The sequence below is a fragment of the Monodelphis domestica genome, chromosome X, assembly GCF_027887165.1.
Source record: "Monodelphis domestica isolate mMonDom1 chromosome X, mMonDom1.pri, whole genome shotgun sequence".
In the NCBI taxonomy this organism is placed as follows: domain Eukaryota; kingdom Metazoa; phylum Chordata; class Mammalia; order Didelphimorphia; family Didelphidae; genus Monodelphis; species Monodelphis domestica.
Window position 1 is genome coordinate 57,968,675 of NC_077235.1, and position 27,439 is coordinate 57,996,113.

The 27,439-nt window shown below is 37.0% G+C and overlaps 1 protein-coding gene across 1 annotated transcript; it reads right to left on the reverse strand.

Moving 5' to 3' along the window:
- Positions 1 to 5,232: 5,232 nt before the first annotated feature.
- SH2D1A (SH2 domain containing 1A) lies at positions 5,233 to 27,007 on the reverse strand. The gene is given in 7 exon segments (XM_056809852.1): positions 5,233 to 5,269; positions 6,599 to 6,817; positions 9,073 to 9,209; positions 13,698 to 13,809; positions 16,073 to 16,086; positions 16,187 to 16,202; positions 26,769 to 27,007. Coding segments are annotated over 7 exon segments (672 nt in total). The 5' UTR covers positions 26,906 to 27,007.
- Between the last annotated feature and the right edge of the window lie 432 nt (positions 27,008 to 27,439).

Consider the following 27,439-nt stretch of genomic DNA (forward strand, 5'->3'; position numbering starts at 1 on the left):
GGATATTTAATATTAATATAATATTAGATTAGATAATAAGATAAATAATATTTTACTATCTAAAGACAGATGCCTCTATCTGAATATCTATTATCTCTATATCACGATGCATCTCCTTATATACATATCTATATTTCTATCCATCTTTTTGTCTCTAGATCATCTGTAAATACATGCCTTGTAAACATTTTCCTATTTGTTTAAACTGTGTTTCAGAGAGGCTGTTATTGCCCATGTGTAGTTTAAGCATCAACTGGTTTTGTGTGATATGGAATTCATGGTATTCTCTGTAGCTTTCTCCCTAAGCTGTGTCTGTAAAGTGACCCGTGTGCCTACAGTCAGCTTTTCTAATCATCTGATTTCATTGTGGATCCAATTTTTTTGCCAATAGACACTTATTGCCATAGTATATTTTAGTTACTCATTAGATTTTAGCCTTGTAAGTTAAAGGGTTTTAAATACCATTAACCAGGTTGGGGGGGGGGGGGTTGTTAAAAGATACAGGATATAGAATGCAAAATGGCTTATTGTTCAGATTGTCCAATGTGGTCCAACCCTGTACTGTACCTCCCAGTATGATATGTTTCATATAATGCAATGAACATAACCAACTTCTTACCTTCAATAAAGGACTGATTAAAAAAAGATATAGCTAGCCATATTTAGGTCTATATCTATATCTATATATTTATTTATGTATATATCTATAGGGATACTTATATTAATATTTTATGTATCTATATTTATAGATCTATATATACATAAAAATATTTATATATCTCTACCTATATTCCTCTATAGATCTCTCAAATATAAATATAGCTATATAGATATCTATATATCTATTCATATCTGTTATATATAAAACATATATAATATATATCTTTCAACATCTATACTTTATATATCTATATTATAATATATAATATTACTATATTATAATATATTATTATATCTATTGCTATAGTTAGCTAGAAACCTATCTATCTAGATATAGATCTATGGTTTTTTCCTCATCTTTTATTCCTCTCTTTAGTGACTTTAAGACTAAAGAGGTTCCTTGAGGATGCACTTTTAGACACAGAATGTGGGATACTCTGAATTAGCTCAATGGATTGTTAAAATATAATGAGTCTAAATGAGGAAATGTGGGTAATGGACAGTCATGGCCCATTTGTAAAAACCACAGTTGGTATAAGCTGTTATTCTAAGAGCTAATCTTTTTCTAATACTCCTAGTTTAGTTGCAAATATCACTTGCAGTCACATTAGTCACAGAAGTGGAAGAAGCTCTGAGAGCCCCCTCAATGGGATCATTTTTGCTTTTAAATTACCTGTAGGAAAAAAAACACAAGCTTTCTACTTGCTTCTAAACCTGCTTTTCATTTGAGTTTTTAAGGCTAGTTCAACAGTAAATTGTGGTATATGGTGGTGATGTAATACTATTGTGCTATAAGGAATGATGAACAGGATGATTTCAGAAAGAACTAGAGAGGCCTACGTGAACTGATGCAGAGTGAAATGAGCAGAACCAGGAGAACATTATATGTAGTAACTGTATTATGGAATGATCAAATGTGATAGATTTTGCTACTGCCAGCAATACAATAATCCAGGACAATTTTGAGGGACCTAAGAGAAGGAAAGCTCTCCACCTCCAGAGAAAGAAGCATTGGAGTCAGAATACAGATGAAAGCATATGATTTTTCAACTGTTTAGTTTATGTTTTGAGGTTTGGATTTTACAAGATTACTCAGTTGAAAGGGAAAAGGAGGGGGGAACCAACTATTTTCTATCATCTATCTTTTCTATCTATGTTCTGTTCTATCCATGCATTCTTTTTGTTCTGATTCTACATTCTATCTATTCTATAGGAGGAGAAAGGTTAAATGAAAGAAAGGAAAAAAGGTAAGAGGAAATAAGATGAAGAGGAAAGGAGGTCGAGAAGGATGGTTGGAGGTAGAGAAGGAAGGTTGGAGAGGGCTTGTTAGGGAGGAGGAGGGGATGAGTGTCACAACTTTGAGACATACATAGGATCCTAGTATTTTATGTATCGTCTTCTGATCCATTGGTTCTGATCTATGTCTTCTAATGTTTTCTAATTCTATGTGTTCTTTCCTTCCAATTCTATGTCTTCTTTCTATGCTTTAATGTATTTAATGTGTTCTTTCTATCCTTTTATCCATTCATCTCTCTTTTCTATCCATCTCTTCTCTCTGTTCATTCATCTATCTTCCATGTGTTCTCCCAGATCTCTATATTCCAAGTATTCTAGCTATCCAACTCTTCTAATTATTCTAGATCTTATATCTATCCTTCTATGTACATATATGTGTGTGTGTGTGTGTGTGCTCTATCTATCCATCTAATGATTTCTATGTATTCTCTCTCTCCAAGAGAAGAGAATATGGAAGAAAGAAATGGGGAGTGATGGCCCCTGTTCTCTTTATTCTATCTTTTCTATCTATTGATATATCTATTCTACATGTAGCCCTTGTATCAAAGTGTTCTATTCTAATTATTGAGTGGGAGGGACAAAAAAAAGATTAGGAAGAAGGAAGAGAAAGACAGAGGCTGGAAAGGGAGAGTTAGAAAAGGAGGGAGGGGGAAATGTGGGATCGCCAAAATAAAAGGACTTAACATGCTTAACATGTTGTAAATTGGTCTGTTCATAATCTCATGACATTTTATAAAACATTAAAAACCAAAAGAACTTCAAAATCACATATGATCATGAGGAAGGATAGCACTGTTTCTAAATGAAATGCAGGACTTCTTGTTCTTGACTAAGCAGATCTTGACTAAGATATTGATATACCCTTATACATATGAAATAAATGACAGGTTTATGGTTGTGGGCAAAATATAGATACCTAAATTCAGATATAGATGGGATCAAAGATTAATAACTAAAATTAAACAAAACTGGTCACATAGAATGACTTGAAAAGAACTTTCAATGTAAATATATCTCTGATCCACCTGTGACTAATTAGATCAGAGATTTTCATTAAAGGGCTATTGTTTGATTACCATGTAGATCAGATATTTTTGTTCTTGTACTCTGTTTTATTTTATTCCTCCTTCAATCTATGTGTTCTACACCTTTTTATTCCATGTGGAGTGGAGAAAAAAGAAAACAGAATTTGAAGGAGTAGAGGGAAGGAAGGAAGAAGAGAGAGGGAAGGAGGAAGAGAGAGAAAGGGAACCTCATGGTGAGAAAGGAGAAGGGGAAATGAGGTAGGGGACAATGGAAGAAAGAAGGGAAAAGAGGAAAATTACAGAGTGATGTTTTGAGAGGAGGGAATAGGTGGGGGCTAGGGAATGAAGACAACATTCTTGTGTGTCATAACTCTGGGATATAGGTAAAGTCCTTCTCTATGTGTTATCTCTAATCCATGGGTTCTAGCTTTGTGTTCATTCCTTCCCATGGATTCTGTGTGCTGTCTCCCTCCCTTGGTTCTAGCTATGTGCTGTTTGCTTCCCCTGGATTCTTTATCTATCTATTCTAGGTGTTCTATCTATCCACTGAGGATAGATAAGAGGACACCTCTTTGAGTGTCACAACTATGGGGCATAAGTAAGATCCTACTGGCATTATTATCCTGTTTATCCACGTGTTCTCTCTGGTCCATTGGTTCTATCCATGTGTTCTCTTTCTTCTATGAATTCTATATATTGATTCTCTCTCCATCTACCAACTCTATCTGTTTTGTCCTATCTATCCATCTATATGTTCTATTTCTTCTCTTTCTCTGTCTCTAGTCTCTGCTCTCTCTTATCTCTTCTCCTGCCATAATATACGAAAGAGACAAAACAAAGTAATAATACCTGTAATAATACCCTGTACCACAGCAGCATTCTTCCTGCTTTTCCAATCCTGTTACACATTAATTCCATGCCATACTGGCCTCTGCAACATGCCAGAAGCCCTCTGTATCTGTGCCCCATACAAACCTTAATTTATATGGTGGTGACAAAATAATTTGAGAGGGGAATACTTGGAAAGAGCCCAGAACTCTGACCAAAATGGAAGTCAATCACAACTTCAGAATACTGATGATGAAACATACTAACTCTTAGAAGTCCAGCTAACATGTTCACTTGTTTTGCTCAACTACACATTTGTGACAAGGTTAGATTTCTACCCAAAATGTAGAGGACAAGAGGGACAGGATTAAACATGTGTCAAATCAATAAAACTTTTTTAAATAGTGAAGACATGTAGAAATGGGGGTCAAATGAGGGTGGTAGCATTGCATTAAGTAGAGAAAAAGGTATAAGCTACTCAAGAGAAGCTATTCAGATTAAGATTAAGTAAAGCCCTGGAGAAATTATCAAATTTAACAATCAAGTGAATCCAAAAAATGAGTTTCTGCCTCTTTTACTTTTACCATTATTTCAATGACTGTCCAACAAACAAACCTTTACTAAAATTCTGGAAATCCAAAACTTTTCTCCTCTGGAAAATTTTACACAAGACCACAGAGTGCAAAGTAAACTGAACACACCAAATGACCAAGCAAATACTGAATAATCTTCCAAGTATTATTTTGACTGCAAGATCTTTTTTTGGGGGGGGGGGAGGTTCCTAAAGAAACATCAACTCTTGCTGGACTACATGGTACTATCATTCTGCTGTGACTCACAGGATGGCATAAACCGAATCACTAAGTAACAAGTACAAAATACCATTTTCTATTTGGATCATTTGAAACTTGACGATACTCCTGTAGTGTAGAAACATTAGCTTCTTTTTACAAATGAGGAAATCATGACCCACAGAATATTAGTCTAGCTTTTTGGATTTAACTCTCTAACACTAAGAAAACCTTTCTTCCCTTCAAACAAAAGAAACGCAATGCCTCTATTATCAATAGTAATCAAACCAAAAGACACATGCCAGATTCTTTTCCTATCTTTTTCTACATAAACATGCTTGTTTTTGCATCAAGTGACCACATAAGGAATAATACTTTGACCTAATTATGCCCAACAAAGAGAAAGGCTAAATTAAATAATGCAATATCTTCTTCTATTCTCTCTAGGCCTGACAAGCTGGTATAGACAGGCTGGTATAGACAGTGTCTCATAATCACACTATTTGTTGCATCGAAATGAAAAAAACTAAATTCCTGTTTAAACATTCTTAAGGAAGTCACTCACCTTAGTTGTCTTCTATCATCTCCAAAGAAGCTGCTTAAATCTTCCATTTCATTTAGATGGCAAAGCCTTATTCACACACCATCACCAACAGTTTAAGTCCCAACCTGTGACAAAGACAATGATTTTAAGTTATTCTTTACTGATCTTTTCATCTGCCAAACCTCAAAGGAAATGAACAAGTATTCATCAAGCTATCATGTTCCTCCCAGATTTACCAATTATGGATTTTTCTACCCAGAGAGATAGCAGCAGGGCACAGTCACAGGAGGAAATGAACTAAGAAGCAGAAGACTCAGCTTTGAAGCCTGGCTCTCTGCCTCACAAACTCTATGTCCCTCTTATGAGAAAGAACACTATTCACATCCAGAGAAAGAACTGTGGGAGTAGAAACACAGAAGAAAAACAACTGCTTGATCACATGGGTCAAGGGGATATGGTTGGGGATGGAGACTCTAAATGATCACCCCAGTATACAAATATCAATAATAAGGAAATAGGTCTTGATCAACAACACATGTAAAACCCAGTGGAATTGCATTTCAGCTATGGGGGGGAAGGGGTTGGGTGGGAAGGAAGGGAAAGAACATGAATCATGTAACCATGGAAAAATATTCTAAAGTAATTAATTAAATAAATTGTTTCCATTAAAACATCAACAACAAACTATGTCCCTGATTACAACCAAAAAGAAAAGAAATAATGGCACAGTTCCTAACACAGTTGTGAGGATCAAATGAGATTTTGTATATGTGTGTATGTGAAAGCGTTTTTAAATCGATGAAGTTAAGGTATGATCATTTTACCTTGCCTTAGCATTTAACAGGTGTAGCAAAATTAGCAAGATATTAATTTAATAAAGATATGATTTCTCTACAGAAGTACAAATGGTTCAGTTCTGGGAGTAACAAGTATGCAGGTGACAATAAATAAATGGGAAAGAAATGCCTTGAATAAAGACCAAGAAAAGAAAATGAAGATAAATACATCTCATAAAGCATGAGAAGAGCAAAATATTTTTCCAAGGAATGGTTCAGACTAATCAAATTTAAAAGGCTTTCAATAGTGCCTCATTTAAGTATTTTACTTTCATCTTTCCTACTAAATAAAGGAGCATTTCTGAAAACAAAGAAATGGAGTTTTTCAACCTGAGTTGGAAGACATAATTCCCCTTTAAATTCCCCCTATCCCTCCAAGAAACCCCACAGAACCCCCAACAACATGAAGGGGTTCTTTAGCCTTGGCTACAAAGAAGTACTCCAAGACGTTTGTGATCACCTTCAGGCATGGCCCCAAGGGACAGATCCCATCCATCTATGCTCCCTAGACAATCTGCCAACCTCTTCTATGACTACACATGTCCAGATTTATGTTTTCAGGTGCACAGTTCTCTATTTGCAATTTGTGATTGCAACCTACTTCTATCCACCACATACCTTTCTGTTAACTTGAATTCTTTAGCACATGTCCAAGTCCTACTCCAACTCTTGGGCTGGGATGCCAAAATGGCTGGATTCTCCAAAGCAGACAACAGCAGCCAAAGAACTTCTGGCAGGTTCTTCTGTCCTGGAAAGGCTCCTGACAACATACTAGTTCTACTTTCCAATAACAATATGGAAAGGCTCATCACCAGTGTGGCCACTTGGTGAAGAATTCTGTGACCACAGAAACCACAGAAACCAACAAAAAATAGGTCAAAAATAATCTTAAAATCCCCCAAAGTCCATATTTTTTTTAAAAAATCTTAAAATAAAATCTTCCTTTGGAAGCTAACGTGGTAGATTTACTTCAAAGAAACTTTAAAAAGTAAAAAAATGGCCTCCTTAACTTAAGGGCTATGTAAAGCCATCTTTGAGGACATGAACTTGTTTGGTCTTCCAAATCACCTAAACATGCCACGATCTAAAACTGCTAAAAATGTCAGTCTGACTCATTTTTAGGAATATTCACTAACGTGAATTCAGAAATTAATTGATATATAAGTTGGTCACATAAATAGAATGCTAAGAACCCTAATGACACTACTTCCTAACAAACTGCTCATTACCAAACACAAACAAATACATAAGTAACAAATACATTGGAGTATGTATTTTTCCAGAATTTTTTTCCCCAAATTTAGAGCTGCCACTAAAAATAAAAGAAGCAAAAAATCGAGTAAGGGAGAATGAGAACGTGGCCCAAAGCAAGACAAAAAATGCAAAAAAATAACAAATCCTTTAGTCATAACATGGACTAATCCGTAACTTCTGTGATTTCTTAACAAAAATTGATTCACAGGCTTAACTTCAGAATAATGACAAAGATCATTTTCAGAATAAAACAAAAAGGATAACTGTAGTGTATGAAGTGCTACCATATTTAATCAAAAGGACCAAATTTGTTAAGTGTGGTCATGTAAAAAGAAATTACATCGACCAATAAATGGAAAAGGGGCCTGGGCTTAAAAAAAATACTCAATTCATTTTTTAAAATATCAGTGAATTCCAAAAATACTTCACTAAAAAGGAATTTTTGACTGAAAAGATTTTTTTTACAAAAGGGACACTTGGTTTCAAGCCAAACATTTCCAATTTGTATATATAACTAATAAAACTTTATAAAATTTTAATGAATAGAATTTTTTCTCCCAATTCTCATTTCAAGATTCCCTATTGCATGTAAAACCCATGAATATTTTTTTAACATTTGACTAGAAGCTTCCTTTACTTTCCTTTATTCTTATATGGTATTTTCAGAAATGAATTTGTTCTTCACTTGATTTTTTCTACAATATACTGAACTATGGAGTTATATACAAGAGGCAACAACTAACAATCTATTTAAATTATCTGAAATAAATGTGTGTTCATGCTTTCATATAGACACCAGGGTCTTCTCCCTAAATGAAAATAACAACAAAAAAACTTAGCAATTTTTAAAAAACAACTCACTTTTAACCTCTAATAATAGAATTTCCAATTATTCACACAATAGATAAGAGATCTCTTACTTCAAAGAAAAAGTATTAAATTTAAACCCAAATAACTTATAAAATGCAACTGGAAAGATCAAATAGAAGGTTCATCAGTTTTAATTATTTGCTTTTGTTATAAATAATTTTTATGGTTTTATTTTCTATTTGAGCTGCTCTATGAATGTAAGTTCTTGCTGTGGAATATAACATATAAAATCCAAATATTTTGTTTGCTCATCAACACTACCTGAAACAAAGCCAATCATCTTAATTCAAAGGAAAGATAAATTTTTAGAATGGACATGAATTGTATCATTGTGCTTCCAAAAAAATACATTTGCTGATATTCCCAGACCTAATGTATACAATTAAATAAAAAAATAAAAAAAGTTTCTGAGTTCAGGGGATAGAATGATATATGTTAGTAGAATAATAAGGACTAGTTGCTTTATTTTGTTTATTTTTTTATATAATAACAATATATATAAATAAAAAATATATTTATTATATTGCCACAGGAAAGCCTTATTAAATCTGAATTTGGTATCATATGAACAGGCTGATGATGACCTTTCCATTGCCTATAGGAAAAACAAATATCAACCCAATATCATTCTGAATTATAACAATTTCCAAATCAATGGAGCCTTAGATTATCAATCATGATCTCCATGAAGGAGATTTACTACAGTAAATTGGTAGAAAATCATGAGAGGGGAAAAAGTATAAGGATATAGGGCCATAAATTTAGGAAATTTACCCATTAACTTCACTAAAAGTTCCTAGTAGCTAAGATGTTGAAATTATAGGCCAATAAGCATCCACATCTCTGAATACAAGAAGTCCGTGAGGTAACCAATCGAATGTCATTTTTCAAGTAGAATTTCCATTGGATCAATCAACTCAAGTAATTTATACATCAGATTATTTAAAGACTGACTAAACTATACTTACAATACCTTGTTCATTTGTAGAAGTTTCTTTTCTACTGGATGCTGTAAAGGTATTACAATACCTTGATCTGGCTTCTGAAATGCTGAAATGAGATTTTTTATTTTCCGGAATAATCTTTTTTGTACCCCAGGTGCTGTCTGTAAAATAAAGGATCAAGTTGAGGGTTCACGTAATTCACAAGAGTACAGAAGATACTACAAAAGAGGATAAGGATAGAGCTCATATTGGTGGTGTTGTTCAAATGTTTAATGACACAAAGAGGAAAACAATATTGCTTTGGTGAGCTGAATCTTCCTTTGCAAGGACTGCTAATAAGCTGTCATTTCAGCTCTCCCAAGGGTAGTATTCATTTGCACATGCTCTGTGCTCACCTCCATACCTTTTCTGCATGTCACCCATCATATATCCATAACTTCTAAAGGTACACGGGTACACAAAATAAATGGAGATGGTGCAATTAAATAAAGAAAAAATAGATCTGAGTAATAAATAAAGCCTGAGGAATAAAACCAAAATAACATAAAAGTCATAAGCCCTATCACTCTATGTCAAACATGTTATGGAAAACACTTAAGTTTCACAGTCTTATCAATCCTCAGATCCATCATGTGGCCCAATATTTTCTCTCTTCCTGGAGGAATGTAAGAGTTAAATTTTAATGGTTTGACTAAAATATATGAAGTTTATAAATAATAATGACAGTTGCCAATTTGAAGTATTATTGCTCAAAGTTGAGACCATGACTTGAGCTGACTCCTGAGGCTGACTTTCTTCCTTGAGCTGACCTTCTTCCATAAGCTGACTTCCTTCTTGGAGTCAACTCTCCTAGCCCCAGAAATTCATGGTCTTTTATAGTGGCTCCTTGTTCCTTCCCCCTTTCACAAGAACTAATTACAGTTTCCAAATTGTCTAGCACTGTCCAGAGAGCAGTGTCTGTAGGATTCACACCTCTCATCCTCTGAAGGTCAATTTCTCATCAAAAGGTTCACAGTTTCCTGATTTCTAAGAGTATGAATTCTACAAGAGGTTTGTGAGCTCCTCCACCTGGTTCAAGCTTTTATTGATTCAATCAAAAGATGTGTTAACTCAAAATTGGCAAAGGGAATAAAGGATTCCTTTTCACAAATGTGAACTCAGAATAAGCAAAGGGAACAAAGAATTCCCTTTTCAGAGGAACTACTCTACCAACCTTAAATTTTCAGTTTATAATTGGCTTTCCATTCTCTTCATGAAATAAAAGTGGAATTATATGGAAAGTGAGTTTTCTTTACACATATATTTTAAGAGGTCATTTTGCATGGATGACTACCAAAACAATACTCAGAACCGTATCAGTTCACCACCAGCAATTAACTATGAAAGCTTAGGAAATGAACCAAACTTCAACCAGGCACTCAAAACTGTCATTTTAATGAAATACTATTTCTCTGAATAAATTTACAGCATAATAACATGCTGTTATGCTGTTAAGAGTTAACTCCATCTGAAGTTTAAAAGAGCTGTAGGAGTGGGAGAAAGAGTTAGGAGTTTTTTGGTTTGTTTTTTAACTGGGGATAAGGTAGTCTTTTTTTTTCAGAAAGACAAATAGTTAAAACCAGAGCACTGTCTTATTAAGTCAATCATTCCTAATTTCAGAGAAACTGTATTTTTAAGCATCAAGATTAATTTTCTTTTACTTTATGTTCCAAATCAATGTCTAACTATAGGTTAGTTTATACAGTATATTAGTTTATACTCAATATAAACTGCTACAAGAATTTCACCTCTAACCCAGTTCAAAAAATTCCTTCCTGAGACATCTATGGAGTAGAGAATCTCCTATGAGGCCATTTTTGCAGGGGCTCAACAGTGAGAGCTTTGACCGCAATTGCAAATATACAAAATAAAGCAAATATTAAAAACAATGTTAATAATATAAATATAAAAAACATCCAAAACATATAAATTTAGAAATTATATAAAATATCATTTCAATGTAATTCTCCAATACTTTTTCCTTTCCAAGGCACTTTAATTTCTTTTGATTAATTTTTCCTGATAAAATAAAAGAAGGGCAGGCATTCCCATTTTACAGATGGGAAAAGTTAGATGATAAGGAATTAAGTTACTTGGCTAGAGTCAAACAGTAAAGAGCAGAGAAAACCCTAAAATTCAGGTCATCAGTCTCCCAAGACCAGCTCTTTTCATTAAACTAAATGAGCTCTAGCTAAAAGCTGGACTTCCTACCACCCAAGTAGCATACTACCCACACTCATCAATGTGGAAAGATTTAAGACCACACATCTTCTCAAATGTTCTTGTGGCTTAAATGTGCTGTTATCAACTGTAACATCTTCCCAGTGGTTATTTACCATTTAACTCTTAATCGTCCATGCTGATGGAGGGATGCAGAGCAAGGATAATCAGAAAACCATCCCTGTTTGGAAGCCACTTAGAAAATCATTTTCTATCTCTAGATGTAAAACCGACAGTAGAGAAAAAGGCCAAAAAGTGAATATGGTAGGAGGGATACATACTGGGGTGAAAATGTGCGATCGCTACATGTGACTACAATCCCAGTACCTAAAAAATAGAATTATTTCACTTATTGATGATTTAAGAGGTCAGAAGATGAGAAAAAATAGACTAGCACCCAATGATGCCAATCTATGTTGCAAAATACTAAAGCCATTTGTTTTCTCTACCTTATGTTCATCATTTCAAAAAATCCTACCTACTAGTCCATATTCCTAACAAACACAGTTTTTAATGTACATGAAAGTATGACCAATTTTTTCCTACCTTAAGGAAGGGAAAGTTAAATCACTGCTCCAAAAAGCAATGCAAATCACATACTCATTCACTAAATTTCAAAAACAGAAGGCAAAAGAATTTCACTAACACCCCCGCATTTCCATGCCAAGGTAATTAAATGGGATACCCAATGAAAACTGTTTGGCCCATAGACTTTGCTACTTCTTTGCTAACCACGCTTTGGAAACATTTCCCCAGTCAAGGAGCATATGCTTTGGGAATATAAAGTAGTTTAACAGCCACATCAGCAAAAACTTAGGAAGGGGAAAATTACTAGGGTAGAAAACTCACAACACGCCTTCCAAAAACCCACATATACAGGTTTCTTTGGATTATCTGCTATTTAGGGATAATCCTCAGCCACTTCCATTCCATTAGAGCAAATAATTGAAATAAAACTACATTATCCCATGTTAGAATAGGCTCGACTTTCGTGTTGAATGGACCGTCTTCCATTAGCATAATCAAAAGCACCCCACGAGTGTCAGTCTGGACATGGTACTCAGAGCAAGTTGAAAACAAAACGTCCTTGACCCATAAGCACTTTCTGTCACACGTGTAAAATATGCATCATATATGCCACAATCAAGACACAAATACCACATGCCGTGAATGAAGATTAAGTTTTCCAACATCTCTGTAGAGAGGCTTGTTTAAAAGACAAAAATAAGTTCTAATTGGAAACCATGAAGATTTTCCATTGATTTCTCACAGTATTAGTTTCCTATCACCATTTTTAACCTTTAACTAACCTTTACCTTGGTAGTATTTTTAAAACCTCACATTATGTGAGGTCTATTAACTAAGCCCAAGTTATAAAAGTGTTAGATAAATAACTAAATAACTAGTTAATACATAATTTATTTATATATTTATTTATATATATATATATATTTATTAAAAAATACATGTGTAACCCAATGGAATTGCTTGTTGACTCTGGGAGGGGTGAGGGAGAAGAGGGGGAGGAGAGAACATGAATCATGTAACCATGGAAAAATATTTAAAAATAAATACATTTTTAAAATAATAGTTGTTATTTAAATCCATTGAGAACAGAAAATTTTGCTAAAGTATCTTTAGATTCACAGTATTTTTAATTCCATTTTGTCATGCGTGTCCCCATTTCTCCTTTTATCCCATTCTTTATCTTCTCTCTATAATGGATTTTTAGCACCAACAAAGGCAAAATACACACTAATAATAATATTCATTAATACACGTTGGCCTAGAGCCAAACAAATTTAGCAAAAAAAAAAAATAAGCTCTGTATAAATAAGTGTATGCAAGTGTTCGTGTGTTCAAATAAGAGATAAAGAATCTGGAACCCACAAAAGCATTTGTGATGGAGGATTTTTTTAATTGATAATCTTGTCTGCCCAGTGAGCTCATAAGTTCCTCCAAGGCAGGAAGAACTCTATTAGTTCTCTCAACATCAGTGTCAAACTGAGAACATAGTAGCCCTCAAACATGTTCTAATTTATTTTGCCTATATATTCAATATCGGCTTTGTACTTGGAAGTTTCTGAATTAAAGAAAATAAAATCGAAACCATTTTTTCTCAATTTCAGATCCTCCCTCAAAATTGGATAGGTGAATTGAATCAGGACTAAACAATAATAAATTATTATGTCTCTACAGACTTCTAAATAATATACACACATTATTGGATTTCCCTACATAATAAAGTAATACAGAGGGGTTATGGTAAATTGGTTCTGAAAAATGTTTTGGTGCCATGTGATTCAACTCCTCTTGGGCAAAAGCTGCCTAAGTTCCATATACATCACTACCTCCCATTGGAAGCATAAATAAAAGAAAAAACTATATACCTCGGCACTCCAAGAACCGGTTTCTGACTGGGACACTCGGTAGGTATAAATGTAACCTTGATACCTGGAAAGAATACATTTCCATTACTGAAAAAATTCAAACACAAATGCCCTACGTTTAAGATAGTGTGAAATCAAAACATTTTGCTTACTGATAAATAAATTTTGCTTTCCAAACACTGAATTCTTGGGGGGAAAGGGACATCACAAAGCAAATTTGACTCAAGGAACTAGATCTTGGTTATCATCTAGTCTCATCCCCTCATGTGACAAATAATGAACAGATTGGAAACCAAGTCTCCCAAGGTCACAGAGGGACAGATCTGACTTAATCCCAAGACACTTAACTCTTTCTCCTGTACATTACCTTCTATGATGTCAGATAACGATATTAATAGCTGGTATTTATATGGTACTTTAGGTGCTTTATATTTGTTGTGTTTTTACTTCCACAAGTACCCTCAAGAGACTAGCAATTGTCTCTTCTTATGCCCATTATACAGATAAAGAAACTAAGGCTGCTGAGAGGTTAAGCAATTTGTCCAGGATTGTGAAACTTGTGTTTGAGGTAATATCTGAATTCAATTCTTCTTTCTACCAAATTTTAGATTCCATCTATTGTAACCTAGCTGCTTCTATTGTGTACAGTATTTGGACTTTCAATATATTTTTATCACCTAGATTTCCTCTTCTCTCTTGCCTCCCTCCCAGTATACCTTTCCTTTCTAACAAATACTTTAAGAAAAATTAAGCAAAACTAATCCACACAATAAAAAATATTCTGATTTTATTTGCTATGATCAAACCTGTGGACTCATCCCCTCTACTAGGAGATGGAATGAGGAGTCTTTTCATATCTCTCTCAGGGAGTAAAGTTTGTTCTTAATTTTTACAACATTTTGCAACATTCATTTTCAACTCTTTTGCAATTATTCTTTCCATTTACATTGTTATAGTCATCGTGTATACTGTTTATCGAACTCTTCTTGTTTAACTTTACATCAATTCACATAAGTCTTTCTATGCTTTTCTAGTTTACAATATAAAAGTGGCTAATTTTCATCTTCCTCCATACCTCTGACGAGTTTTTCCTCATGCAAGAATTCCCATTCCTAAGGTCAAATTGTTTCTCCTTGAAAGCCTTAAAACTAGATAAAGTAAAGCCTAATTTAAATTATTTGGGAAAGTAAGAAAACAATGAATTAGAATTTTATTAAATGTAGTTTCTATAATTTTCAAGTAATTTAGTAGCTTCAAATGCAAACTCTTCCTATAGAGAAATATTTCTTAAAGTAGAAATGCCTCTGACTAAGTCTCATTTGTATTAAACATTATTAACTGTGAAAATAGGATAGTTGAAGTAGTTGAAGAGAAGCCCAACTAGGTGAAAGGCAGTTTGGTCTATTAAGTAGCTCAAATATTCCCCCTTTATTATTTTTTATCTGGTATGATAATCTTTAATCCAAATTATTTTAGAGAAATTAATGAAATCTAAAGTATTGTTCTTCATTTCATGAATATTCTGATTGCTCATCTCTGTCTGAAGTTTTAGCCAAAAGTTGGTTTTTAGCTAGAACACACTAAACACATGTTAATGCAACATATTGAGTTTCTTTAAGTCCGAAAAAAAGATGTTGAATCACTCCAAAAACACAAGGTCATGTTCAATAACTCACTGTTACAGTAGAGACTCACTGCTTACTCTTCCTATCTCCTCTATTTTCTAAATCCTCTTGAACCTAGATTCTGACCTCAACACTTAACAGAAAGTGCTCTCTCCTAAGTTAATTCGGATCCATTGCCAAATCTTCTCAATTCTTACGTTATCTTCTACACCTATGATGACCCTCTCACCTCCTGAATGTTCTTTTCCACTTGCGACACTGATCTCTTGGAGATCTCCATCTACTCCTCCTTTTCACTGGTTCATCATCCATATCACAGCCCTAACTGTGAGTTAATACTACCCACTATTATTTAATAGTTATTAATACTCTTACTCGGTGCCTTTATCAGTTCCCAAGGGCTCAATTCTCTTATCACATGTCTCCCATGTCCACATATCCATTCCTACTCTTCTCTCCAGTTTCACATTCCCAACTGCCTACTGGACATTTCAGACTCCCTTCTCCAATCCATAGGCCGTCAAGCTGCTAAAATGATTTTCCTAAATCCAGCTAGGTCACTTTCCTGTGCAATAAAAACTCCAATGGTTCCCTATTGCCCTCAGAATCAAACATTTGGCCCCTTGCATTTGGCACTTAGCACTCATCACAAGTTGGCCCACACTCTCTTTATGTATCACTCCCCTCCTCTACACAGTCCAGTAATACTAGCTTTCTTGCCATTCCTTACATAAGAATCCCTACGTCCACACCCCATAGCTCTGCTCTGGCTGTTCCTCATTCCTGCTATGTTCTACTATCTACTACCATCACCTTCCTCTTGCACCCATCTCTGGTTTCGTTCAAGACTGATGAAGTAGCAACAAAAGATCTCTCCACACTTGACTGTATCTTCCACTCAGCTACCAAACTGATTTTCTTAAAACACAGGTTTCCCTCCTCCACTCCATAAACTCTTACTCTTATTACCTCCAGGATTAAATACAGTATCCTCTACTTGGCAATTCAAGTTCTTTATAACCAACCTTTTCTATCTTTCCTTTCTTGCTACTCATTCCACACCCTATGATTGAACTTCGCTGACTTCTTCAACACTGTTCTCCACTACCCTGGCCTCGTCCTAGTATCTAGAACATAGAACATAGATCTAGAACATAGATTCAGCCTCTTGTTTTCCATGGCTTCTTTGAAATTCAAGCTTCCCAACTACTAGTACCTTCCTCTTTGACATTACCACTAACCATTTCTTTTCATGTTTTCCATGAAAACTTAGTTATTTGCCTACCTTTAGTTATTTAACTAACTCATACCTAGCATGGGAACTCTTCAAAGGCAGGGCTTGTTGAAAATTTTCCTGTTCTCTTCAGTGATTACCGCAGCACCAGACACATTAATAAATGCTTTTTGATTTAATGAAAAGTCTAAATTGAATACTAAGGAATTCAAATATCCAAGCTTGTCCCCTAAGAAGAGCCAGGAGAAAACACTTCCCTCAACTTTTGCAAACATGGAACACTGCACAGAAAAGACTTTAATATATTGGCTAGATTTAACAAACTTTTCCCTCTATTTTTTATGAGGGATGCTTCTGAGTTAAAGAAGAAGAGAAGGAGATGTACTGGAAGTATATTTTTAAATAATAAATAAAAGGAATTTTTAAAATAACAATAAAAATTTATTTTTAAAAAAGACTTACTTATATACTTACACGTGTGTGCGTTTTCTCCACATGAGAAATGTAAGCTCCTTGAAACTATTAATGTTTCACAGGAAGTAGCAACTTTGAACATTCTTATTGACCAATAATGACCTTTAGACTACAAAACTATGAATGTGTGAAGTTATATCATACACCCAAATCAATACCTGTTGATTTGAAAAGTTGAGTTGAAAAGTAAACCAAAAGGCTTTTCGGTTTGGAATACATGTATAATGCATGTGTAGTTAGTTGGAATCTGCCACTGGCTAGATTGGCAACTAATCACCATCTCTTATTCCAGGAACTATTTCCTTCTCGGTACAAGTGCTATACTGTGATGTGATTTTTTTTTAACTTACCAAAAATGCTCACATTCAGACAAGTCCTTTGCATAAGCTAATCCTTCCTAACCCTTATTTTGCTCTGAAAAGTATAACATACTCACGTTGAATTTAAAAATTAAATCTTATCAGGAAGGAGGCAAATGTTTGGATCCCTGTTTTTCAATATGAAAACTTGAAATTCAAACAAGCAAGTTAGAGGCAAGAAACCACTCACTCCATTCCATTTCCCTCAGTGGGAGTGATTATAGGAAATAATACTGTATTATTAACCTGGAAAGAAGGGATATTAAATTCGCAGCAAGTATGCGATTAGAATATTCCTAGGAAATTTTCCATTTGCAAAACAATGTCCAACTAAAAAGGACAATGAATTTAGGTTCCTGTAAGGACTGCTCTGTTTAATCAAATGAATTAGTTTGTTTCCTAGCGAATGAATATGATCTTATCTTTCTTTCAGTTAAGCAGGAACTGGATTACCACTTCAAAAGTTCTTGCTTTCTTCAATCTCTGAACTCGATTTCAATGGTTCATAAAACTTTTCAAGATGAACACTTTTAATATTCACAGAGTTCTCAGCCCCTCGAATTTGTCAATGAGCAAAACTACTTCAACATCCCCTCTAAAAGAGCTTTCATTTCTACTTCCCTTCCAATCAAAATAACTGAACCAAGAACATCACTTAGAAGAGTAGTTCTCACATGGAGCACTGACAACTGAAATCCAGAGAAAACTCCTAAACCTCATTTTGGTCTCTGAAACAATTCTGCTGATACAAGACTGGCTTCCCCAGCATACAGAGAGCTCCTTTAGAACCCAAAAAGAACAGAGCTGAAAGCTCTTCAAATCCATCCCATCGTTTTACAGACAAGGAAACTCCCAAAGGGCCAAGAACCAAAAATTGAAGTCGAGTCTTCAGTTTCTTTAGCTATTCAGGATGTGCTGGGAATACAAACTCATGAAAATATTGCCTGGCACAAATCAAAGAGTTTTGTTAGATTTAAAATGGTTGAAGGCCTTAAACTGTAACAGTTAAAAGAGTGATGTTGTAAACTGTAGTGAGTTAAAATAGTGGAAGATATAAATTGTGATAGATATAAGAGAGGGTGAGTAAATTTGACCGCAGAAAATATGTTTCACTACAGTGTCTTGGTTTTTAAATCAAATATAAGGTGGTCGCCAGGGAAATATTCCCAATTATTCAAATACCCAAGTCAACTGAGTTTTTTTTTCTTTTTTTTTTAAACCCTTACCTTCCATCTTGGAGTCAATACTGTGTATTGGCTCCAAGGCAGAAGAGTGGTAAGGGTAGGCAATGGGGGTCAAGTGACTTGCCCAGGGTCACACAGCTGGGAAGTGTCTGAGGCCAGATTTGAACCTAGAACCTCCCGTCTCTAGGCCTGGCTCTCAATCCACTGAACTACCCAGCTGCCCCCTCAACTGAGTTTTATAGAGATTTTAATTAATACAAATGTGGAATTAAAGAAAAGAGAGAATGAGAAAAAGGAAATAAGTATGAAGGGCCTTAAGCCAACATGGCCTAGACCTGAGTCTTAAGAGAGAGAGATCAGTCAGTCAGTCTTTTAACACTCACCACAAGGTCTGTCTAAGCAAGGATTCTAGTGACACCAGGCCAGTTCCATCTCAGCTGACTTCACCAGAGCCTCCAGAGGGACAGAGTCCCCTCAGAGGAGCTCCAGCGAAACCTCCTTAGAGATTGTCCTCCAAGAGCTTCCCTTCTCCAGAACCTCTCTCAAGAGATTCTTCCCAAGCGATCCTCATCAGAAAGCATCCAAAAGGATTCTTTTCTTCTCAAGAGATTTTGCTTTTTCTTATATAGGGGTTTTTCTCCTATGTCACCTCCCCTAAGTCCTTAAATCTACCAATCACTGTTTTCCAAAGGACTGCCCATCTGAATTCCTGCTAAGTCGACAAATCTCCTCAGTAAGTCTGAACCAGAAAAAAATGCTGCTGTGTCTACTAATCTCCTCAGTAAAGCTGAACCAGTGAAAACATAGCTGAGTCAACTAATCTCATTAAGAGATTACTTGCCCAACCCTTTTAGGTACCTAGCATCTCATTGTATCAATTCTAAAAAAACAGGCATGGCTCAAAGAACTCCTTGCCTTATTATAAGCATGGGTCCAAGTACTTTCATTGTTTAGCAAGGATTTTTCTCCCCTAAAGCAGTCTTAAGTACGGGTGGAGTAGAGGTCCTCCCATAGCAAGGAGTTTTCTCATCAAAATGGGGAATGTTCCCAGTCCAATGGGAAAATTTTTAACATTCACAAGTCTGAGAAATTTCAAGGTTTACAGTTTTATATTACTAAGTAAAAAATTGGTAAGGTTTTTTATTGTTTTTGTTTTATTCTTACTGCATAGAGTTTTAGGATATCTTATCTTCTTCTCCTTTCATTAATAACAATAACCAAGTTAATTATACTTCTCACTTCCTTTCACCCTGAGCCTCAGTTTCTTCATTTGTAAAGGAGAGGGACAGACTAATCTTTGAGATTCCTTCTAACTCTAAATCTCAGGCACAAAACAATTATCAAAGTTGTGTTCATTGTACTTTAGACTCTGTACACCTTATCCATTAGAAATACCACTGATTAAAAAAAACAGCTCAAAACATTCTCCAGAGGACACTCAGAAGCAGCAATGGTTCTATAGTTCTACATATAGACCACAAGTTAGAAAGCTACTCCTTTGCTGAAAAAATGAACATTCAAGCCACAAGACCTTGATTTGAATATCCAGAACTGTCAGGTTAACTCAGTGAGATTGCAACACCATGACACAGTCAACCATTGTCCACTCTAGTGACAAGGTCTCAAAGATTACCTTGCCTTTGTCATCATCAAAACCAAACCTCCCATTTAAATGGGAATGGAATTCAGCAGGTTCTCATTATATCTGGTTAGACCAACTACATAAGCTTTAAATCCTGAGCCCATCCCAAGTAAAGTCCAGATATATACAGATCTCTAAAGCAAATCAGTTTAGCATTAAAAATTAAAAGGTTGCCATAAGTAAAATTAACATTCTCTTTTCTCTGTACTCTTTTCTCTTTTCTATTACATTCTCTTTTCTCTAGAGGGTGAGAGTGTTTCTCCAGTACTGACACATTTACCTTTCTTGGGGGATTTTGCTTTTATCCATATTAATGAGTACATTTAATCAACGAATAGTGGGAGAAGTGACGCAAAGTAGAGCTAGTCCTTCTCAAAACAGGCTTCCTTCTTCTGGAGAATACGAGATTAAACACTGGATCCAGATAATGTGGGATGACATCTAAGCAAAACAAAATCCATTCCATCATCATTGATTTGGCAGCCCTTCTCCTCCTGTATTTCTAAACATTCTACACTACTTTTCTCCTTTTCTCTTACTCTCAATTCATTGCAAACATTTAACAAGTCCTGAAGGCCCTGTGTTAAGATACAAGGGGAAGAAAGATGACATTGTCTCTCATTCTCTCCTCCTTAACTTCCAGTTTCTGATATCACCATGCCCTTTTCCTCAAGGCCAACCCAACAAAAATAGATCTATGATTCTATCCCCTCCTGTCTTCCATTAGAAAATTCTCACACCTCCCACAATTATCACCTCTCTCACTAATTTGTAATCTGTCCCATCTATTAATTCCTTTTCTTCTACCATAAACTTGTCCAAGGATCCTCCATCCTTAAAAAACTCTCAGTAGAAACCAATATGCTGCTATCACCCTATCTCTCTTCCCTTTCATAGTCTGTGTCCTAGGAAAGCACTCTACACTCGCTGCTTCCACATCCTCTCCTCCAAGGAGTTCCCACACTACCAAAATCACAGATACTTGACATGTTAGTGATGTATGAAATTTAAAATTTAGACAATTGGGGGGAGGGGGAGAAGCAATTCTTTAGTGCACTTAAAATAAGATTACATTTATGAAACTTAGACATACACATTTTTAGTACTACCTCCTACTGGAGCTACCGGAACCCAGCAAATCTAAACATAAGGATAGTTTCCACCCAAATGGCACCCCCTATAAGGATCTTTAAGACACACCCAAATATGAGTGCTAAAGTGATTGATCTTTGACTATTAATCCAATGCTTTTACTAAGTATAACTTTATAGTTGAAAAGTTTCCAAAAGCTGAGCCTCAGTTTCTTCATCTGTTATTATCTTAGATAAGAATAGCATCTACCTGACAGGGATATTATGAAGATCAGACAAGATAAGGCAAGGCGAACCCCTCCACCTCAATGAATTCTCCCTTCCACTTAGCAGGGAGTGAGAGGACCGCTAAGGCTGTATTGAAAGTCTTTACCCAGCTGTTTTTCTTTGTTACAAGGGAAGGTTCAATTATGATGACATGAGGAAAGAGAACAGTATTTCCAGAAATGACTGTAATGTAAAAATGAAAAGTAGAAAAAATTACAAAAACAAAAGCCCTGCAGGTCCTAGTGCAGGTGCTAGTATTTTTTCTTTTGTAATTTCTCTCCTTTTTTCCTCCTCTCAAACCCTACTGCTACCACCTGATGTCAAGTCATCACCCCCTCTACAAGACTAATAGAATATCCGCACACGTCTTCCTGTTTGCCGTCTCTCATTTCTGCAATCCAAACTTCATACCACTGCCTGAAGAATTTTCCTAATACCAGCTCTTACAGGGGTTCCCTTCTGCCTAGACAAGACGATGAAATGCCAATTCACTCCACAATCCAGCCCTCCATAATCCACCGTCAGCCATCTTTTCCAACCTTATTTCACGCTACTTTTCTTCAGGCTCTCTACTACATAGAAACTGCACCACTGGGTGTTTCTGCCCTATGCCTCTCCTTAGACTGCCATGTTGACTGTCAATTCGAATTCTTTTCTAACCACCAGGTCAAGCTCCACATTATCCAGGATCCCTTTGCCAATTTCCCCAGATAAAGACAATACCCCCTTTTCCTGGAGTCTCAAAGATCATTGTTTGTCGTCTTTTAGGAATTGAACTAAAATACAAGTTCAAAAGGGGCTATTTAGGAATGGGTGCCATTCTCTCCCAACACCCGACAGACACTAACCCTTTCAGATCACATCAATGGGAGAGTCTTTTCCCCATAATATATGTGAAGGGCTTTCAAAACTTTAGTGTGATATTTACACTTACAACCAAAAAATACAATACATATTACCGTAGCTATTTAACAATAGCTAATGTTTTAAGTCATAGAAAGCCTTTATTACCACAAGGGAAAATAATAAAATATAGGAGATCACAAGAACTTTGGCAGTGTATTTGGAGAGAAAATAGTGGAGGGGAGGAAGGGAGGACGGGAAACCAATCACTTCCACTCTTTCGATAGGCCTGTTAGTAGGGATAAGGATAGAGACTGGACCTACGATTTGAGTGGTATTTCCCTTACTCTAGTAAGCAAACAATGCGGGGCAGCCCCTTAAACCCTTCGAGGATTGCTCAGAATCACAGCCAGTGTACGTTGGAGGTAGGACCTTCCTGGCTAGAAGACCAGCTCTCTATACCAAAAGGCTTCCTAACTCCAGGCCTAGACCTCTTTCCGCTACACCACTTAACTGCCTCAGAAGTGGGCTACGGATCACAGACAGTTAGGAGCAAAACCCAAGGCTACCTACTTCCTAATCCAGACATCTACATTAAAGAGCACAAAGCCCAGAACTAACCCTAGCAATGGGTACAAAAGATAGGAATAATTTTACTAGCTGCCTCCCCACACGTTGCCTTTCCTAGTTTCTCCTTCTCCCAGCTCAGACTCCTTTTAGGCCCTAAAGTAAATCTTGGGCGCTGACTTTCCTCCTTGATTTTTTGCATATTACCCCATCATCAGAATCCTGTTCTTTAATCTCATTCTACACCTCCAAGGCCCAACTGTGGATCTTTTGTGTCTCACTATCTACAGACATCTGTACCTCTCTCGCAATCCTTTTCTTGCTCCCCTACCTAAAAAAACAACCCAGATGGATTCAACTTCAAATGAAAATAACAGCTCCTACAACCACCAGACATACATCTTTAAAAAAAAAAAAAGATCCCAATAGATTTTCCGTTGAGCCCATTTCCTTAAAACATTTACAGCCAATTCCTGCGTTATCTGATACGTTCAGAGAACGTGGTATTCTGGTTAACTGACTATTCTCACATAAATGATTCCTGGCTCAGCCACCTGTGTAGTCTTGGCCAGACCATTTAATCTCCCTGGGCCATGGTTTTCTCATCTGTCAAATGAGAGGCTTGGACCAGACAACCAAAGTTCCTTCTACGATCTCATATATGGATTAACAATTTCCCAAACTGGAATATAACGGAATCCAACAAATGCTAAAATATCACTAGCTAAAAATTATTGAATTTTTTTTCCGATTGACTTAGGTCCTTCAGAATTTTACCGAAAGTTCCAGTTAACACCCGGGATCTTCTAATAACTCCATCCTTTTAATTCTATAGAATAGACAGAATTTGTTGAAGCTCCTAATTCCCCATCCATTCTTACTTTCAGGAAATTCTTCCAGCAGTCTGAATTTGGAAGTTTGTCCAGCCAACTATGACCTGCCCTGACTCTATCAAGATCATGAATTCACTAAAATGCCAAATGTGGTACTTTATATTAATCAAGAAAATTGCAAAGCAATGAGAATTCTTCAGACTGAAAAGTCGCTCTAAATCCAGAGAAATGCTAGAAGAAGTTATTTTTCTCTTAGTCTCTATGGTGCTCCTTTACTCAAATACTAGCCTGATCCAAGAAGAGGATCCATTATCAATCACCAAGTACATCTTTAGCACCTCTGTCCCAGACCAAGTTATGTCTCTGGCATATGGTGACCAGGCTGGTGACTCCAGCAAGGCACTTCAACTCATAGTACTGGAGGCAATTTTTAAGGAAATTCTGGAGTTCCCTCTAAGGAAGTCTAGACTCTGTGTGTCAAAGGCACTGACCATTCAGAAATAAAGAAATGGCCCCAGCCCTCAAAGCATGTCTATTCTGTTAGGAGAGATGACTTGGGCATACAGAAAATCAGAACAAAGGGTTTGTGGGAGGAGACTTTACCAGGTTGGTGGGGAGTAGAATAAGTAGAATAACACTACCTAGAGTCTATGAACCCTTTTTTTTTAATCTTCCTAATTATTTCAACCAAGGTGTTTTTCTTGGTAATCTTGTGAATTGTATAATGTGCATTTAAAAACCATTTCTGGACAGGGAGTCTAAAATCTTCTCCAGACTGCCAGAGGGGCCCACGTCACCAAAAAAAAAACATTAAAAACTCCTTGCTGCTTGAAGTGAGTTTTGAAGGAAAGCAAGGTATTCCAAGAGGTGAAAGGAGCTATGAGTGAACACTCCAGACATGGGTTCTAGACACTGCATCCTGTGGGAGATATGGGAGGGAAAGGCCAATTCAGCTAGGCTGTAGAGTCCATTAAAGAGAGTAACTTGATAAACCTTGAAAAGTAAGTTAGAGCCAAGTTGTTTATAAAGTTGGACTATATTAGGATTTCTACGAACAATGATCCCAGTGCTGCTACATATTTCTGTGGTGACCGTAGTTGGTCACTTAATCTGGGGGTCCCAGGTTCCACGTCTTTCCAATGAGGACAGTTGGAGGAAATCTCCTAGCTCCCTTCCGGTTCTAAAATCGGTGATCCTTTAGTTCAGGAAAAATGATTCGGCCCACTTCGCTTAATCCAAGTCCCACTCTGGGAGATGTTTTCTGAATTTCAATTTGGCAATAAAAATGATATTTGCACTGGCTTCACTTGCAAAAGCACTATTAAGTAAACCTTGGTCAATTAAAACACAAGAGCATTGGAAGCTGAACGGTTAGAGATCGGTTTGGTCAAGGGCAGAAGGAAGGCGTATCAGTGTCATCATTTTATTTTCTCGACATCATCTATTTTTCTACAGTTTTGTTCACTCAGCCCTGTGTCTAAGCTCATAACCTGCGAGCATCCTCCCAGTTATCATTATTTTATTTTGCTTTATAAGTCCACACCCTATAAACACACATCCAAACTGTTCATTGGGTTTTCCCCCATTTCTAACTTCTATTCAAAAGACCTCCTTCTCTCCTCCTCGATTTTTCCTCCCCAGATGTGGCATTTTTAATATTTAATAGGAACATTCAATGGTTCGACTTTAAATTCTTTCTGTAGATGAACGGGCCTCGCTAATACGTTCTATAGTATTTGTCACTGTTTTATGGTTTATGGAGCCATGAAGCTCCCATACTTGATTTTGTAGACCAAGGAAGCAGCTGGCTAAAAAAAATCTTCCCTGTGTTTCTAACAGAGCAAATTCTCATCAGCTATTGAAATTAAGACCGGGATCAAGCAAGATAAGTTATGGAAAGGGCTACCGAAATGTTACTTTTATTATTGTCAATTTTTTAAATTTGCTCCTAAGAGGCTCTTTTTCCTTTTTGAATCTGTCCAAGGAAAGTCATTGTTTAAAAGGTTCTTCCAGGGGCCAAAACTTCCGCAATAATAAAAGGTGACTAAGGAGTCCCTGTTGTCAGAGAATTCCCTGTAGTTGAGGGATAAACTAAGCTCTCAAAGAAGAGTTAGTACCAGTAAAGCAATTTTCTACATGAGGAGAGTGTGTCCCAATTAATACGCAAAGGGGGACGGAGGACTACAAGAGTGTAAATGAAAACCAATCCAGACAGCCTGACTTTGTATCTCTGCATCATTAGACACCAACTGTATGATATTCAAAAAGTCTTTACTTTGTAGGATAAGGGGAAAGGGCCTGGGTTCAAATCCCACATCTACCATTTGCTACCTGCATGTCCTTGGATAAGTCACCTAACCTCGCTGCAAAATGAAGAAGTTGGTCCAGAATGCCTTAGTTGGCCAGAGTGCTAAGTAAACCTCTGTGTGAGTGTAGAAGCTGAATAGAAAACAACTGTTGAAGAGAACAAAGATATTATAAAAGTAAAAATCCTGGAATTCTCCTGGACCAGCCCTCAATGTCTGATCTACGTGGCTGTACTGTGGGTGTAGGGAGGAGTGGGCAGCAACTGGGTTGTGCAAGGGAAACCCTCTAAGTTCCCTGACCCAGGGCCAGGTGACACCATGCCAGGGCCTCAGAGCTAGGCTGAGGCTCTTCCATCTAGGTTTCATTTCTGTAACTGTCTCCCTCAGTGTAAAGGGACAAGGTGTCTTGAGACCTGGAGAGGGTGCCAGCTGCTGCCCTTCCTTTCCTCTGGGGGGGTCCCGGCACACTACCCCAAAGCGTCCCCACGAGAGGCCCAAGGGTCCTTGCCCTCATGCCCCCCAACCAAGCAGTTTCTGAGCAGCCTGTGCCCAAGTGCCAGCTGTCATGCCAAGACCCTCTTGCACCTGCCTCTCAGGCCCTCTGGCTCCGACCCCTGCAGCCACTCTCCCCAGAGCCCTTACTCACAGCACGCAGAGGCAGTAGACACCAGGTACACTCTCACTGTCCCGCAGTAAGTAGCTGCCATCCAGGCCAGTGGCAAGCAGCAACTTCTCCCCAGTCTCACGGCTGATATTTCCGTGGTAGACGGACACGGAGTCCATGGCCAGAGACGACGATGAGCTGAGAGGGTCAGTGATGGGCACGGGGCAGTGCAAAAGGGTATCAGAGATGCTGCTGCCGCTCCTGCTGCTGCCACGCCACAGGAGATAGCACCCTGGCACAGAGAGCACCCACAACAGGTCAACAGGATGTTGTCGCTGAGTCTTTAAGCCTTCTTTTCACACTTTAGTTAAAAGCGACTCAGCAAGTTTGTACCTTAAGCAATTTATCTCAACTAGGGGAAGGGAAATGCCTCTAAGGAGCCAGGGGCGGGACCAAGGTCCCAAGAGGCCCCACAGCAAATCCAGCCCAACCCGTCCACCCAAAAGTGTGGGCAACCTTCCTGAGCTCGAGGGTATGCTGTCCCATGGGGCCACGGGGCCCACACTGAGGACTAGAAGGGGAAAACCATTTTGGATCAGAGCTAAAGAGGTGCCACCAAAACCATTACCCTTCAGCCAGAAGCCGAAAAGGCAAAGATGGGCTACTCCATTGTCCATTGAAATGGATAAGACTGGCAAAGAGGATGCCCAGAA